Source organism: Lynx rufus, unplaced genomic scaffold, assembly GCF_022079265.1.
Source record: "Lynx rufus isolate CCGP_SWC_20201006 ecotype Redwood Valley unplaced genomic scaffold, mLynRuf1.p SCAF_6, whole genome shotgun sequence".
In the NCBI taxonomy this organism is placed as follows: Eukaryota; Metazoa; Chordata; class Mammalia; order Carnivora; family Felidae; genus Lynx; species Lynx rufus.
The window spans coordinates 36705243-36724290 of NW_025814878.1; the positions used below are offsets into that span (position 1 = coordinate 36705243).

At 35.3% G+C, this 19048-nt stretch overlaps 1 protein-coding gene across 1 annotated transcript in view; it reads left to right on the plus strand.

The window, feature by feature from the left end:
- The first annotated feature begins 202 nt into the window (after window positions 1-202).
- TBC1D32 (TBC1 domain family member 32) overlaps window positions 203-19048 on the plus strand; it is a 201564-nt gene continuing 182718 nt past the window's right edge. Inside the window, exons 1-3 of the mRNA XM_047102681.1 lie at window positions 203-286; window positions 468-625; window positions 10134-10295. Of these exons, the coding sequence (XP_046958637.1) occupies window positions 471-625; window positions 10134-10295 (317 nt within the window). The 5' untranslated portion in view covers window positions 203-286; window positions 468-470. The remainder of the gene's footprint in view (window positions 287-467; window positions 626-10133; window positions 10296-19048) is intronic.

Consider the following 19048-nt stretch of genomic DNA (forward strand, 5'->3'; position numbering starts at 1 on the left):
TCCATTCCCTCCCTTCTACAAACACATGGCGAGGGACAGCGAGCACACCTGAAACTTCCCATAGGTGCCGGGCAGGTCTCCAAGGGGCACTCCCTCCCACTCAGGAAGCCACGTCAACGTGATGACGTCACACGTACCGCAGACGTCCCGCCGTCAGGCCCACCCATCAAAACCTTCCGGGCTGTCTTTTTTGCGGTTAGCGGTGACAGCTTGAACTCTGTTCGTACGGAAGGCCGGCAACGACAAGTACATAAGGCGGGTCCTTGAGGACCCGTGCTTCCCCAAAGTAAGGTGACTTGTTTCCCGGAGAGACGCGCAGGCAGCCGAGGACCCACCCCCAAGCGCTTGCCGCGGTCTCCCGGGGAACGGCGTAGCGCACTGGCCTGGGTCGGGTGGGAGCGCGCGTGCGCAGTGCGCGGCATTGGCGCCGACCTGGAGTAATGGGCGTGGGTGTTTGATTCTTGCAGAGGATGGCCCATTTCTCTGGCGAGGACGAGGTGGTGATGCAGACGATGCTGAGGCAGTTGTTCCAGAGCGTAAAAGAGAAGATCACGGGTGCCCCCTCTCTGGAGTGCGCCGAGGAAATCCTCTTACATCTGGAGGAAACTGATGAAAATTTTCACAAGTAAAATAGCTTTTGATGTCTTAAGCAAACAAACCAGCTGATCCAGAAAGGGTCAAAGTGTAGTTAAAGAATGTTCATTTGATTATTGTTGTTAACATAGCGCCCAAGTTTGAGGTTCATTTTTTTTTCGTTTATTTACACAAATATCGAATTTATGTATTCTTTATTCTTTACTTACTTTCCAAAGCTTCTGTCTCCTTTGTGTTTCTGCTGCCACAACCAACATATCCTAATTCTTCGTTTTTCCTCATGGGCAACACAGTAACAATAATTGAAAATTGTTCATGTTTTTCTAAGAGGAATTCTGTTATTTCAAAGGATTCTTGTCACTGTGCCTGTCACATTGGCTTAAAGCAATGAGTTCCCAAGATCTCTGTTCCTTGGCTGATCTGGTATTTCAGTGGCTGCCCCAATTCCCCATTCTGAGCACTGTAGGGATACTGACGTTAGATTGTTAACTTCCTATCGAATAGTTTAAGTTCCTATGAAGGGATAAGGCACATACTCAAATGTCTGTGATACATGTCAAAAATATAAGTGCTGTAGAAGAGCTACAGAGTACTCTGGGTTTGCGAGTAGTAGAAATAGTTTAATGAGAGAGGTACCACTTGAGATCAATCTTGAAGGTTACGTTTCTTTAGAGACCTTTTTTTTGTTTGTTTGTTTTGGTTCATTTAATTTAAATTAATCCTCTCCATTGAAACGTTTTCTTGCAGGAACCCAATTAATTATTATTGGTAGCAATATTTTAAATTCAGTGGTTGTATTTCATTTTGATCTCACAGAGATGTTTAAAAATTTTTTTTTTTATGTTACCTTTACTGACTCTGAAATTCTATTTATCTGGAACTCGTACTCATTTCCTTTATGTGCATAATTGGGTTTTTGAGCCCTTTAATGTAAAAGTTTGTTTTTTCTTGCACTTTTATAGGGGGAGTATTTATAGTTTTCACCAGATTCTCAAGGGAGTTTTCAAAAGTAAGGAATTCTTGTTAATATAGTTACTGATTTCATTGGTATTTATGGTTATTCATAAAGTTTCTTCGTATTTCCATGATTTTCCTGTTTATTTCTTAATTGAATCCACTACAAATAGCTGTTATTTGTGATCATATTTATTTTGGGAGACATTACAGAACAGCTTTTATTGGTTAACTATTGATTTATTACTTAAACAACAGACTATGGAATAATTGCAATTTTCTCAAATTAAGGTTTAATTAATAATGTTTTATAAACTCATGTAATACAAGTTCACCTCACACAAATCCACATGAAGCATGAAGTTTGGGGTTTCATTTCTGGTTTTTATTTCACATACAAGCAGTTGTTTAAATACTTTGTAAATTATTATGTCAATTTTTGCTAGGATCATATTCTCGGCATTTGTGCATTTTGTCTAGATTTTCAAATGTATTGGTAAAAAGTTTTTCATTAAAATCCTGTAGTTTTTAAATATTTTTAATATCTATAGCTATATATCCCCCTTTTTATTCTTCTCTTTGATTTGTGCCTTCCCTCTTCTGTTCTTCTAGGGGTTTCTTTTAGTCTTTTAAAAGAACCAGCTATTGGCTTTGTTCCTCCTTTGTATTATGTATATGTTTTATGGTTTTAAAGTTTCTGCTGTTTATTTCTTTTCTTGGAAAAATTTTTAAAACTTTTGTGATGAATGGTTAGCTCATTAATATGCAGCTTTTTTTCTTTTTTTTCTTTTTTTCTTCAATGTAAATGTTTACCTGTATTGCTTTAGCTGCTTCAATTTTAGAATGCTTTTCAAGTTTAAGTTAGGTCATTGTTGTTCCTCTTAGTAGTTTAATGACTGTTGTAATAAAGTAATTTGCTTTTCAGCAGTGCATTAGATTAAATGCCTGCTGATTACCATTCATACTTAATGTTCACTGTTTACTAAAGAGATTTACTTTTGGCCTACCTAAAAAAATCCAGACACTCTCAAATTATAACTAGTTTGTAGTTTTAAAAGTAAAATTTATAATCCTCAAAGTATTTTTTTTTTTTTTTTTGCATCTATTTATTTATTTATTTATTTGAAAATACATCTAAGCGTATAGTGCAACAATGATTTCAGGAGTAGATTCCTTAATGCCCCTTACCCATTTAGCCCATCCCCCTCTCACAAACCCTCCAGTAACCCTCTGTTTGTTCTCCATATAATCCTAAAAGTATTTTAAGTAGTTGGGGCGCCTGGGTGGTGCAGTCGGTTAAGCGTCCGACTTCAGCCAGGTCACGATCTCGCGGTCCGGGAGTTTGAGCCCCGCGTTGGGCTCTGGGCTGATGGCTCAGAGCCTGGAGCCTGTTTCGGATTCTGTGCCTCCCTCTCTCTCTGCCCCTCCCCCGTTCATGCTCTGTCTCTCTCTGTCCCAAAAATAAATAAACGTTGAAAAAAAAAAAGTATTTTAAGTAGCTTGTAGTCTTAAAAGCAAAGATGCTAAAAGTCATGTGTTAGCTGCATTAACCTGAGATCTGTGCCTTAGGAGGAAGGAACTCTTTATGTAGGAGAGAAAAAGAGGACTTGCTTGTCTTTGGTATTTTCATAGACTCTTACAATTCAGTCGGATATTGAAGGTCAGTTAGTACAGTTATACTTGGTCTTTGTTTTCACTGACCTAACTCTCCTTGACATTGTACGTTAAGTCACTTAGGTATGTATTGCTTCCAAAAGTGTTTCCTACTTCAGAATTATCTACCTTCCCTTCTCCACTATCAGAACATTGGTTTCTTAAATCCACCCAATGTTGTCCAGGTATTGACAAGGACAATTTTATTAAAGAGACTTATGGGGGAACTGGTGTCTTTAGGCTATTGTATTTTTGTATGAAGATATTTAAGACAGTTGAGTCCATACATGATGGAATTTTAGGTACTATAAAAAATTAAAGTGGGAGAAATTGCAGTCACTTGGGGAAAACCATCATGTAGACAGTATAGCCCTATCTGGGGGTTTGCCCCAATGGGCAGCTTCCCTAAACTACTATCTCTGCTTTGTATAGCATCTTCTATTTTTCTACCTTAAACTGTACAAATTCTTTAAAATATCCAAACTTTTCCTCTCTGTCTTTGAAAGTGGCAGCAAGGATTTGAGGGCTGTGGGAGGGGAGGAGAGGTAGGGATGAGGATATTGCTTTCATTATGTGTGCATGTGTTGTGTAGATTCCCAGAAACCAAACTGGCCCTGGTTTTCACTCTTGGCTACGCTAGAATCAGGTGGGCCCCATGTAAAAAAAATACTGATGCTTGGGCCTCATCATGAATGAATCAAAATTTCCTGAGCAGCTTGGCAGAGGGGGAGTGGTAGAGTCTGGGCCGTAGTGATTTTCAAAAAGCTCTCTAGGTTTGAGAACGTGGAGAATTGTAACGTGCGGCCAGGGTTGAGAACCACAGAGTTAGAGCATATTTACTTGCATTTACACAAGAATTGTGGTGTGTTTGTGTGTGTGTGTGTATGTGTATTTATTTTAGTAATTATCAACTGTGATGATTATAAGAGTCTCTAATGCAAATGCTCAGTTTTGTAACCCTCACATCCAGTATATTTTTGGTTTGATACAGAGGGAACACAGTAATAATTTGTTGATTTAGGTTTATTTTTTGTTTTATAGAAGAATGTACCACTGATTTTTTAAATCTGTGAAATCCATTTAAATGGTACCTTCAAGAAAACCTCCATTGTGTAAAGTGATATCCATGTATAGAGAAATGACTAAGAATTACATGCGTGCTTCCATAATTAATGAATGCATTTCTAGTAATTGTTTATCATGACTCAGAAGCCTATTCTTTGACTTAAAAGTTTGTACGTGATGTAAAGCTTGTTCGTTCTATTGCATAACCTTTAAAAAAATTTTTTTTAACATTTATTTATTTTTTGAGAGACAGAGCACAAGCAGGGGAGGGGGCAGAGAGAGAGGGAGACACAGAATCCGAAGCAGGCTCCAGGCTCCGAGCTGTTAGCACAGAGCCCGACGTGGGGCTCGAACTCACAAACTGTGAGATCATGACCTGAGCCAAAGTCAGACACTTAACCGACTGAGCCACCCAGGCGCCCCTCTATTACATAATCTTTTATATACTAATATGATATATAAAGTTAGGTTGGTTATATAATAAATCTTTTGATTCTGAAATAAGAATTCCAAATATCAGCATTATAATTCATAACTTACTCTAATAAAGTCTCTTTTTAAAACATACCAATACTGATAATTTTTTCTATATATGGTTGAAAAATTTCTTGCTTATTAAAATAAGAGAATGATGTCTTGAAACAAACTTGTACTAGTTTTTTTATGTTCTTATGTTGTAATAGTAATCTGTGTATCAGTGCATATTTTGGTATAGACATTTTGAACATGTCAGAAATTCATCATGAAAGAAATAATTAAGTTTTCTTGGAAAAATCTAGGTAATAAAGCTGGAGAACAAAATGGAAAAAAGTGAATGTTCTTTTACTCAACTTTGTAAATTTTCTGACATAAATGTAAAAAATTTCATATTTGCCAGTAGTAAAGCAAAGTGATGAGGTTCATTGCTATTTTAATTGAGCTGCTTCTGAAATGTAGTGAGGTGAACATATTTTTCCTTAGTAGCAAATGCCTGACTCAGGTTTTTAATGTCCTTCTTTGAGGAATATTTGGAAAAAGATACTTTGCATTCACTTGGTGATAGCGTCTTTGAAACCAAATGTTTATTTTTTCTCATTAAATTACTTTTATGGCAACAAATAAGGTTAGTCAAACATGTATAGTACATTTGGTTTGAAAAGTGTCAAAGTATAGCTATGTGTAATAGACAACAGTTTTTGCATTGGGATTATCATTATTGTTATGTAGTGGGAACTGACATTTAGCAAGGTCATGTGTTTTGTCTAAGGTTACAAGATTGACCAGTGTAAGATTTAGAACTTAAGCCTGAAACAAAGGGATTTGTAGAGTTCTGAAGATAAAATTATTTACTAATTGTATAGATCATGTCCTTTAAAAAAGAAGAAACTTTGTTATTAGAAAATTTAAATTATTTTTTTAATGTTTGTTTATTTTTGAGAGAGAGCACACACAGGCTGGAGAGGGGGAGATAAAGGGGGACAGGGGACTTGAAGCAGGCTCTGTGCTGACAGCAGAGAGCCTGATGTGGGACTTGAACTCCTGAACTGAGATCATTACCTGAGCTAAAGTTGGACGCTTAATTGAGCCATCCAGGCACTCCCTAGAATATTTTAAAATGACCAAGAAAGAAATATTAATAGACTTCAGTTAAAATACAAATGAATGGAAGTTGTATTTATTGTAGTCCATGGCAAAGAGGTATTATTCCCATAATATTGTAGTCTTGGTCTTTCCTGTGCAATTAGAGTATATTAATCTGAAAATGTTAAAGGAGTTTGCTAAAACTAATTCTGAGAGGAAAGGACTTAAATTGTAGCAGAATTGCTTTAATTAAGCCTAGTAAGGACCTTCTAACATAAGTTATTAAGTATGTACATTTTTTTTTTTGAAGGAAGTTTTACATTTCTTAAATAGAAATTTTAAACATAGAGATGATTCACCAGTATCTTTAGTGGTAAGGATTTTATGTTGTTTATAATACTTGTATGAATGGATGGTGAAAGGTCAAACTGGCATTCTGCAGGCCATATTGGGTCTATGGATGTGTTTCTTTGGCTTGGTTTTAAAAAATAGTAACATTTAAAAATTGGGAGATAGCACATAAGGTAGTTTTCTGGCTTCTATTAAAACATTGAAAAATCCATATCAGGCTGTAATAGTCCTAAGTGGCTAAAGCCATGTGGAAGCTCTTCCTTTTAGCTGAGACACATCCTTTTATTTCACCACCACCTCTTCCTTTTCTCTCTTACACGTGGCTGGCTTTAGTTTACCTGTCTACCCCCAGTGACACTGAGTTTGTAATCCCTGTTATAAGTATGGGACCTTTCGAAAGTCTCTTGTGCATCCAGGGCTTTTGCTTTTATACAAAATATGAATATAGCTACACCAGAATAATTTCTAAAAATGATGCAATGGGTTGATTTAAAAAGCTGTGGTTATCATCAATCTTTTAGATTAGATGAAGACTTCATAAGAGCAACTGGATGGCACCAATACTATGAGGATTACAGTGAAAGCAACATAGTACTTAATTTTATGATTAAGTACATAATAATTAAATATATTAAGTGTTATAGTATCTCCCAGCCCATAGCAATAATAATTCTCTATCCTGGGCACTACTACAGAAGAATAGTATTCCTTGTAGGATTTTATGGGGTTTTGCCATGAATTCAGATAGTAAAAGAACCAACACAAAATGAATTGTCACGTGAGAATTTGAAGACTTGGATTTTTCTTACCCAGAGTAGAAAGGTCTACTTGCAGAAATGACTCTATTTACTAATTTAAGATTGGAAGCTTGAGAGTTTTCCAATAATCTTTGAGTTAGTAGAGCATCCAAAGGGCTATAGGCAGCCTGGTAGTGCTCCCATGATAGAAGGCCTTATCTTCCCTGGAGATTTTTTTTTTTTTCTTAAAAGAGCAATAACCCATTAGGGAATATTTAATTTGGGGGTTCTTGGGTTCATTTAATTTGGAAGATGAACCAAAACCTTGAAATATTTTGAATGGAGTCTTCTGGGAGATACTACTGTGGCCACAGATAAAAGTGATGTCATTTAAAAAAAGTATGTGGTTATTCAAGTTCCCAAAGAGGAGGTTTAAACTTTTTCTCAGCATATTTGCTATATCATATAGATGGTGATAAATAGTGGGGAGGTTTTGTTTTGTTTTTGTTTTTGTTTTTGTTTTTGATGTGTCTTTTTAGAGTGGTATTCTGTTAACTTTCTTGAATACATTGTATTAATGGGCTTTCCTTGTATTTCCTCACTGCCTTAGTTATAAAAATATCACAACCTACTTGCTTACAGTTTGGGCTTTAAACAAAGCAAGCACAAAATTTATATTAGTTAAATACTCATTTCTCCTAATTGCTTGATTTGTGGCAGAGAAACAGGACTGATAAAACTAAGGAATAATTCACTTTTCTGTAGTAAATGTTGATGGTGAGATGTAGAATTCATCTTCAGAGAGGCCCTTCCTTTAGTTTCATAGAATTAACTCCAGCTTGCCCCATGTTTTGTTTCCCACTGAGTGTCTTAGAGATGTGAAGGAAAACTGGTGTGTCTGATTAGCCTAGGGCAGGATTATGAGGAGGATCAAGGTTGTTTTTAGGGACTGTTTATCTTTTTGCACTTTGTTCCACATTCAATTTTCTCTGGCTGGCTGTGAGCTCAGACTGATTGGGCTCAAGAGATTATTTATTCCTGGATCCTTTTTCATTTACAAGGACATTTTATTTTTTTATTTTATTTTATTTTTTTAAGATTTGATTTTTAAGTAATCTCTATACTCAATGTGGGGCTCAAACTAAAAATCAAGAGATCAAGAGATCAAGAGTTGCATGGTCCACTGACTGAGACAGCCAGGCACCCCTACAAGGACATTTTCAAGACAGCAATGATACATTTATGGTATTGGAATTTCAGATATTCTGATTCTTTAGAGGGTTTGTGGTGGTGGAATGGTTGTGGTGGAGAACACATGTATTTTTTGCTCTTCAGATCACATCATGCACATCTGTCAACTTTAGTCTCAGAGCTAGTTGTGGAGGCAGTTTAGGGACTGTCAAATGTTAAAAAAATTAAGAATATCTTTAAAAGATTCTCTTGAAACCTTAATCTTTGAACTCTTGCTTATATAAGTCTTTACCATTTTGTATAGAATATGCAAGTATTTGGCTTATAATTACACATATACAAGCCAAAAAATAAGTTAGCATTTAAAATGGATGGGAAGTTATGCTTGTATAAGGGAAGGTCTTCAAGTGATGTAAGGCAATGATGACTCCCAGAAGAGGCAAAAACTTCAAAATTGCATGAATAATTATTAGAGGCTATTTTCTAGGACACGTGATTCAGTAAGTTTTGGGTTTTGTTTTTCTTGGAATATTTCTGAAACTTTGTGTTTGTCATTTTGGTCTAACACTGCAGGTCATTATGTTTACAAAATCACTTTGTTTATCTCTTCTGTTCTTAATAGCTATTTTCCTAAAGCTTAGAAGTTACTAGCTAAGGGCACTTGGGTGGCTCACTCGGTTAAGCATCTGATCTTGATTTTGGCTCAGGTCGAGATTTCACTGTTTGTGAGTTCAAGCCCCACATCTGGCTCTGCACTGGCAGTGCAGAGCCTGTGTAGGATTGTCTCTCTCTCTCTCTGCCCCTCCCACACTCTTCACTCTCTCTCTCTCTCTCTCTCTCTCCCTCCTCTCTCAAAATAAGTAAATAAACTTAAGAAAAAGAAAAGTTACTAGCTAAACGTTGAATATAAATATTAAACGTTTAAAAGTAATTTCAATGAATAACTTAAACTTTTAAGTAAATTTTATTTTTAAGTTTAATATGCCAATTATTATTTTGAGAAAATAAAATGGAATAGATTTACCTCTCTAAAGGGAAGAAATGTAAATAATACAAAAATTAGTAAAAATATGAGTATTACATTTATTAATTTTCCTTTCCAGTTTCAGTTGAACACTATAGAACCTCTTATTTTATTTCTTAAATAGTTTTGGAATTTTTGCATCTTTGGGAGAGTGTGGGGTTGTGGGAATGATACTGGTTTTGGAGTAAGGTTGACCTGAATTACTAGTTGGTGAATTTGATAAGGCTTTTTAACTTTTCAGTCTGTGTCCTCATCTATTTACCTATCTCATGTGGTAAATAAAGCAATATTAATAAAGTGCTTAGCGCAGTGTCTAACACATGGTAGTCACTTAAAAGTCCCTCCTTGCTTATATGCAAATCAACATGTTTGATGGTTTGTGGAGAAAACTGAGTGTGGCCTCATGTAAGTGGAGATGCAGTAATTAAGGGGCTTGATTAATTAGGTATTTAAATGCCAAGCCAAGGAAGTTGTATTTGGAAAATAGCCAATAATTAGTTTTAAATACAAGAAATATTTATTGGGTATGAGTGAAATGCTCTAACTCAGAAATAATGAAATCCATGACTTTTGAGGACCAAGATGACTACAGTGTTCAGGATAAATATGAGAGGGAGGAGGGTGAAAGAAGACAAGCAAGAAGACTGCTGTAGTAATGTCTGCGTGAGGTGATGTGCTTTTGCACTGATCAATAGAAATGGAAAGAAAAAAAAAAAGAGGAAGTGATGAAGCCAAGGGATGTGTAGGAAATGTTAACAAGTGTCTATGAGTAGGTGGATTGATAGAGTGAGTGGGCATGGGGTGTGGAAAATGCCAATGTCCCAGAAAAAAACAACATAATTCTAGATTGGCTTGATGATTTGGGATGAAAAATTTAATCCTGGTTCAAGGTAAGAAATCTGAGTATTTCATAAATCTTTCTGTGCTAACATTTTCTTCTGGATATGGTTAATAAGTGAGTTCATGATATTGAGTGCATTTGTTTTTTAATTTTTTTTTTTTAGCTATGAATTTGTGAAATATCTTAGACAGCATATATATAACACTTTGGGGTCCATGATTGAAGAAGAAATGGAAAAATGGATGTCTAATCAGAATCAGGATGAAGAATCTGGCTATGACACAGTTGTACAGCATGTTACTAAAAGAACCCAGGAATCTAAAGAGTGAGTATGTTCACAATAATACTTGAAAGCAATTTTCTCTCAGCAGGGCATTTTGAAAGCACCCCTAACCCATGTCCTTCATAGCAGCTAGGATGATGCTTCAAAACAATCAGTCAGATCCTGCCACTTGAGTCCACTCAGCATTCTGTGAAGGCTTCTCATCTCATTCAAAGTAAAATTCAGAGTGTAGCCCAGAAGCCCCAAACATGAGCCTTCTGTTCCCTCTCCTTCCTCATTTCTTACCATATTCCCTCTCACACTGCTCCAGCCACCCTGGTCTTGTTCTTTCTCAAATAGCTGAGCAAAGCCCTCCCTTAGGGGGATGGTTTACATTAGGGCTTAGTCTTAGTGTTGTACATTCTGTGGAATTGTACAAATTTATAACGACATGTATCCAATTATAGGATTATGCACAGTAATTTCACCGCCCTAAAATCCTCTATGCTCTGCCTATTCATTCTTCCCCCTCCAAATCCCTGGCAACCACTGATCCTTTTATTGTCTGCACAGTTTTGCCTTTTCCAGAATATAATATAGTTGGAAACACATATTATTTAGCCTCAGATTGGCTTCTTTTGCTTAATAATATGCATTTAAGTTTCCTCCATGTCTTTTCATGGCTTGATAGCTTATTCATATCTAGCACTAAGTAATACTCCCATTGTCTGGATATATCAGACACCTTGGTTGCTTCCAGATTTTGGCAATTATGAATACAGCTACAATAAACATTGTGTGCAGGTTTTTGTGTGGGCATATGTTTTCAACTCCTTTGGTAAATACCAAGGAACATGATTGTTGGTCATGTGGTAAGTATGTATAGTTTTGTAAGAAACTATAAAATTGTCTTCCAAAGTGGTTGTACCCTTTTGTATTCCCCCAACGTGGTATGAGGTTTCTTGTTGCTTTACTTACTCACCAGCATTTGATATCCATGTTCCAGATTTTGGGTGTTATAATAGTAGTTATCTAATAGTAGTGTAGTAATATCTCGTTGTTTTAGTTTGTGTTTCCCTGATGACATAAGATGTGGAGCATCTTTTCATATACTTATTTTGTCATCTATATATCTTCTTTGGTGAAATGTCTGTTAAGATCTTTGGCCCATTTTTTAATCACATTGTTATCTTATTGTTGAGTTTTAAGAGGTGTGTGTGTGTGTGTGTACTTTAGATAATAGTCCTTTATCAGTAAGTTGTTTGCAAGTATTTCCTCCAAGTCTGTAGCTTGTCTTTGCATTATCTTGACAGTGTCTTTTGCAGAGCAGATATTAATTTTCATTTTAATTAAGTATAGCTTATCAGTTACCTATTTCATGGATCATGCCTTTGGTGTCATGTCTAAAATGCCATCACCAAACCTAGGGTCATTGAGACTTCCTTCTATGTTATCTTCTAAGAACTTCATAGTTTTGTGTTTTACATTTAAGTCTGTGATCCATTATGAGTTAATTTTTATGAAGGGTGTAAGGCACATGTCTGGATTGATTTTTTGGTGTGTGGGTGTCCAATTGTTCCAGCACCATTTGTTAAAAAGACTATTTTTGTTTTATTTTATTGCTCTTGCTCCTTTGTCAAAGATCAGTTGATTATATTTAAGGGTACTTCTGGGCTCTTACTCTGTTCCACAGATTTACTTATCTTTTCTTTTGTGAATACTGCACTGTATGATTACTTAGGTTTATAGTTTCAAAGTCAAGTCTTGAAGTTGAGTAGTGTTAGTTCTCCATCTTCATTCTTCTCCTTCAGTATTGTGCTAGCTATTCTGTTTTTTCTTTTTTTGCCTCTTTGTATAAGCTTTAGAATCAGTTTGTTTATATTCACTAAATAAGTTCCTGGGATTTTGATTGGGATTGCATTGGATTTATAGATGAAGTTGAGAAGAATTTACATCCTGACAATATTGTATTGTCCTAATCTATGAACATGGACTATTTCTCAGTTTATTTAGTTCTTCTTTGATTTCTTTCAATTGAAACTTATAGTTTTATTTATACGGATCTTATATATATTTTGTTGGGTTTATACTGAAGTGTTTCATTTTTGGGGTACTAATGTAAATAGTATGTTTTAAATTCCCAATTCTACTTGTTCATTGATGGTATACAGAGAAGTGATTGATTTTTGCATATTAAATTTGTATCCTGCAACTTTGCTATAATTGTTTATTGATTCTAGGAATTTTATTGTCAGTTTTTTCAGGTTTCTGCATAGATGATCATGGCATCTACAAACACTGTTTTATTTCTTCCTTTCCAATCTTGCTTCCTTTTTACTTTTCTTGTCTTATTTCATTAGCTAGGACTTCCCATAGGATGTTGAAAAGCAGTGGTGGGAGGGAATATCCTTGGCTTGTTTCTAATTCTCCTTTACTTTTTTAAGGTCTCAGTTCCATGTCTCCTTACCAGAGAGGCCTTCCCTGATCTCTCTATATAAAACAATGGCCTTTCCCTTTTACTTTTTCTCTTTCTTACCTTGCTTTTTTTTTCTTCTTAACTTTTCGTCACTGATTAATATGGGATAATATATGTATTTGCTTATTTTATGCTCATTTTCATTGTCTCCCTACTAGAATGTAAACTCTCAAAAAGTAGATAATTTTATTTTTTCTATTTCTGTGTCCATAATGCCTTGAAAATGCCCAGCAAATGTTAGGTATATAATAGGTATTTGTTGGATGAATTAATGATATTGTTTCTTGCCATTATAATCAATTTTATGTTATTGATGTTTGACATAATTCTGACTTTAGCAGTAAATTATTTTTTCTTTTCCCTTATTATATATCACATGCATTTAATAAGTAACTACTGTGTGTTAGGTTTTAAATCTTGGGGCTATACTGTTAAATAAGATGCCTCCTACCCCCAAATAATCCATAGTGTTTTTAGGAGTCTAACATTAGACTGAAAAATAAATTTGAAATACGTAATTTCAATACAGGATGGTAAGTGCCATGATATATGCAAAAGATCATATGGAACTATGGAGGAAGAGGATGTTAGTTAGAATATACTAAACAGTTATCACAAATAGACACCAAAATGCAGTGGCTCAAAGAAAGCAATTTTTTTTCCTCTTATATAACAGTTCAGAAGTACATGAATGCAGCAAAGGTAGGTGGTTTTTCTGAATGACTTTATCCAGCGACCCCAGGTTCTTTCTATTCTATTGTTCCATCACATCTGGGATAGGAGCTAGTCAACTTTTTCTGTAAAAGGCTGTATAATAAATATTTTAGGCTTTGCAAGCTATTGTAGTAATAATACAACTGTAGACACTATGTAAATAAGAGTGTGTGTATGTTCTAATAAAACTTTACAAAAACAAGTGGTAGGTTAGTTTAGGTCCAGAATATGTATTTTACCAATCTCTGTTCTTGAATATTGCCTTCATCTGCATAGTTGGAGCAGCCACACTAACTCCACAACAGGATTTCAGCCTGGACAACAGGATTTCAGCCGAGAAAGGAGGGTAGAAAGCAAGATTCTTTATTTACTCACTTTCTACTGGGTAAAACATGGTCATGTGCCCAACTTACCTATAACAGAGACTGGGAAGTTTAATACCTAACTGATGACCATGTGCCCACAGTGAAAACTTTAAATACTACGTGGAAGAGGGGGAGGACGGATACTAGAGACAAACCCTTGAATAAGGGGTCATGCAGCATGGCTGGACAGTAGTCATGGAAAAACTAAAAAAAAGTACGTTAGTCACTTATGAGCTCAGTTTTTGTTAAATCAATTTTAACTCCATAAAACTTTAAGATGTCAGTGCTAGAAAATACCTTGGGAATTATTTGTTCTAAGGTCCTTAATTTACAGGCCCAGAGAGGCAAATTCAGTGATTTGCTTAGAGAGGTACAGTTGTTTGATATTGGAGGCCAGTGTAGAGCCTGTCTTTCTCTCACTTCCCTCTTAGGACCACTTTTTGGTATATGTTGCTCTGTAAGAATTCATATACATTTTTTTCTACTTTTTTTTTTTTTCTAGTTACTTGTGTTATTGACTCCCTGCTAATCTATTATAGATTCCTTAGGGTAGGATTTGTGTGGTATATACATGTCTGACCTTCAGCCCTAATGCTCTCCATGTGTATTGTTCCTTGCTTGCCTGCCTTTCTGGTCTGACAGAGAATGAGAACCATATAGTTTCTGTTCGATTTGGTGTTTTAAAAACCATGCCTTTTCGGGTGCCTGGGTGGCTCACTTGATTAAGAGCCCAACTCTTGATTTCAGCTCAGGTCATGATCTCGTGGTTTGTGAGTTCAAGTCCTGATTCAGCCACTGAGCTGATAGTAAAGAGCCTGCTTGGGATTCTGTCTCTCTCTCACTCTGCTCCACTCCCATTCCCGAACATGCTCTCTCTCTCTCTCTCTCTCTCTCTTTCTTTTTCTCTGTCTCAAAATAAATAAACTTTAAAAAACAAAACCAAAAACAACCCCCCCCCCCCAAAGAAATGGCTTTTTGACTAAAACGTTGTGAGGCTCAAAGTTGGCCAGGTGAATGGAAACCTTAAATGGAAGCCAAATGGATACCAAAGACATTAAGGAGGCACTCTGGGTTCTTGAGAAGGGGGCAGCATGACAGAATGTCTAACTCTCAAAGTACAATTTAATATAGAGTAGTAACTGGGATGATATAAAGGCATTAGGGAGGCACTCTGGGTTCTTGAGTAGTGGGTAGCATGACAAAATGCCTAACTCTTACTCAAAGTGCAATTTAATACAGAGCAGTCACTGAGATGAAAGATGGTTTAGGGTTTCCTTCTCATATGTAAGCTCAGCTACTTGGATATTCCACATTTTAGTGTTTCAGTCCTTGGCATATGATTGACAATTTGAAGGTCTGTTTTTTTTCTTTACCCCTAGCATGAAATGTGACACAACAGAAGACTTTAGGGCTATGAAGGGCAGCATGGACAAATAGTTTTCTGGTTTTCCTTTTAAAAAAAATTTTTTTAAGTTTTATTTATTTAAGTAATCTCTACACCAATGTGGGGCCCATCCCCAAGATTAAGAGTTGGATGCTCTTCTGACTGGGCCAGCCAGGTACCCCTTCTAGTTTCTCCGTAATTCATACTTGTTGTAGCTCTGTTCTTTAGCTTTTAATTCTTAGGGTAACTAGTGTATTAGGTAATATTAAAAATTGCCTTCTGAAGCTAGATGGCAATGATTTTTTTTTATTGTAATAAAAATTTTATGGAATTTTTATACATAGTAAAATCTTTTAAATTTGGATCCCACAAATTTATTTTTGGTAACTCTTTGGACATATCACATTTGCTTTGTTAATTCTTGTCTCTGGGCTTGGTTGTATGTGATGTGTCTAGGAGCTGTTGGCAATCTGGTTTCTCTCCATGCTGGGCCTTACTTCCTATTGCAGTTTGAAGGCAGATATGGAAGCTTAAAATGTGGCTCATCTTTCCAGTATTACAAAAACTGTATTACGTACTTGAGCTTATGTTACCTATTGTATTTTAAAGCATTAAATACGATTTATTTTTAAATAGTTAAACTCTTTATGACATTGGACAGGACCTCTTTCTCTTTGTGACAACTGATTATATTATCTAAACAAATCTGTTATTGAACAAAGCAACAGTGTATGCCTATCAATAAATTAATAAAGTTCAAAGCACTAAGATATATTAAGTAAAAGCCATTCAGATCAAGATTTCCTAATTCTTGATTTGCAGAAAAAACAAACACTAGAGTCATCTTCATTTTTGGATAATATAATTTCTAATAATCTATTTCTGTTAGCACTATAAAACTTATTCTAAAAGGAGTATTAAAATATTAGAGAATGAAAGAATTTTCATATTAAAAGCAAAGTTTTATATGGGACTATTAGGAAATTATTTTTTTATCTCTGGGTAAGTCATTTAATTTTCTTGTGTTTTAGTTCATCCATGTGTAAAAATTAAAACAATAATTATTACCTCATAAAGGTGTTAAATATCTTTTCTTTTTTTTTTTTTTTTTAAATTTTTTTTTTTTTCAACGTTTTTTATTTATTTTGGGGACAGAGAGAGACAGAGCATGAACGGGCGAGGGGCAGAGAGAGAGGGAGACACAGAATCGGAAACAGGCTCCAGGCTCCGAGCCATCAGCCCAGAGCCTGACGCGGGGCTCGAACTCACGGACCGTGAGATCGTGACCTGGCTGAAGTCGGACGCCCAACCGACTGCGCCACCCAGGCGCCCCAAGGTGTTAAATATCTTAATGAATGTTTGTCTTCTGCTTTGTGAACCATAGATGAAAGATTTTCAGTTGTGCAGAGTATTTTCTTTCTTTCTTTCTTTCTTTCTTTCTTTCTTTCTTTCTTTCTTTCTTTCTTTCTTCCTTTCTTTTTTCCTTCCTTCCTTCCTTCCTTCCTTCCTTCCTTCCTTCCTTCCTTCCTTCCTTCCTTCTTCTCTTTTCTTTTCTTTCTTGTGTATGTGTGTGTGTGAGAGAGATTCTTCAGAAATTACCTAGGACTAATGATTAGTCAACAGTACTTTTATTAACAGCATTTTTACTGTAATAATTACAGATTATTTTCTTAAACATTTTGATATTTATTTATTTTTATTTGAGAGAGAGCACAAACGGGAGAGAGAGAGAGAGAGAGAGAGAGAGAGAGAGAATATTAAGCAGGCTCCATGCTTAGTGCAGAGCCCTACGCAGGGCTCAGTCCTACGACCCTGGGATCATGATCTGAGCTGAAAACCAAGAGTCAGACAGTCAACCAACTGAGCCACCCAGGTGCCCCGATATTTATTTTTTAAATAGAGTTTTACAGAATAAAGAATTCATTTGTAGGGTCTATCATCGGTTCCTCATATATGTAAGAACTACTCACCATGTAAAATTTGCAGGGTTAATTGATGTGGTTTTTATTCATTACCTCTTAGAACTTTTTCTTATTTTGACTTCTTGGAGTATTGAATGAGGCTTCTTAATAGTGTTCATAGTCCATCCTGTGTTTGTTTTTCTTTGGCTTTTTCAAAACGGCAGTGGCTACTATTTAAGTATATAGTTCATTTGATATTTAGGGTCTGGCTTTCTAGCTTTTTTGTTTGTTTTTGATGTTTAAATTTTAAGAATTATTATTCTTGGGGTGCCTGGCTGGCTCAGTTGGTAGAGCATGTGATTCTAGTTCTTGGTTGTGAGTTTGAGCCCCATGTTGGTGGAGAGATTACTTAAAATTTTTAAAAAGAATAAAAAGAATTATTCTTATTTTTTTCTCTGGACAGTTTGCTGATACTTCTTGCAGAAGAATTCATGTTGGTATTTTCAAACAGGTCTGGAGGAAACATGTCTAAAATGAAACTGAAAGATTTTCTGTGGATTTTACTTACTTACCCTTAATCTTACCTTATACATCATTGAGATTTTACTTTTATATGTCTTCATTAAATTACCATATTGTAATTTTTAAGGGGACAGGACTTCTCTTGTTTACATGGCTATACCTAACTGCAAAGGAGTCTGGAGACTGTAGTTTAGACTTGTGTCCAGCTATAATCCACTTACTGTGGAAGAAGAGAGCAGGTTTTGATGGATAGGTCTTGATTGCTCCCAGGGCATTGTTATGTTTCCCTATTTCTTGCTGCTGAGAATGTGTAGAGGAGAAAGCTGGAGCCTCTTCTCTGTTATCCTATAGCTACTTTGCCAATTAGTCTAATGAGTGTCTTAGGATTCTTTCTTGCTCTTTGTATCCTCTTACCTCAAACTTGGATCTTCTCTGGACTCTTTCTTACCTCTGAAACAGTTCTCTTCTGTACATGTTTTCTTCCTATATTGTTTCTAATTATTACCATCTAATTTAATATTTTTGTGTTTTCTCACAGTTTCTGGTGCTTTGAAAATCTATACATCTATAACTATGTATTATATACTAAATTTGCTTCTAGTTATATATTACATAAATTATGTTGCTAAATTAAATGTATGAGAATATATTTTATGTATAGAATTATGTATGTTTAATAATATGTAATTTGTATCATATAATTTAAAATAGATCGTAAAACTCCTTTAAACTTTAAAATCTTAGTCTTCTATCCAAATCCCCCAGCATGGTTTTATCCTTTAATATGAGAATAACTCACCTATTCTTCCTTTGATTTGTGGAGTTACAATGACCCATATACCAGAAATATAAAGAAAGAGGAAGTTTCTGTGCCTATTTTCCTCAAGTATTTTCATTATTAAATGATAAATGAGAAATATATGTATCATACTTTATATTTACAAAGAACTTTCAGATACATACTCTTATGTTTTGCTACAGCTAAGTGAAATAGGTCAGCTAGATTGTATTCTTTTTGTCACATTTTATAACTGAGGAAAATGAAACTTACCTGGGATGACAAATCTGGTATGTAAAGTCATCAGGATTGTAATCCAGGTTTTCTGATTCCAAATTTAGTATTGTATTCACTATGTTTACTTAAATATTTATGGCTTCTTTGTTTTAAATGTAGAAATTTCAATGGTCCAGGTCACATATGCCTCATTTGTAAAATAAAGGGTTAGATTAGATTTTTTTTTTTTTATAGTTTCATCTAGCTCTAAAATTCTATTTCTAGGGTTTTGGGCATCTCAATCTAATATTAATGTGGATGCTTGAGAGTTTGCACTTAATAAGTAGAGAAATTTATTTATAAGTTCTTTCTGAGATTTTCAGACCCATGGAGCTAAAAGGGATTTAGAAGCCATCCATTTCAAACTCTTACCTATTTCAGGAATCCCTTTTTTAACATT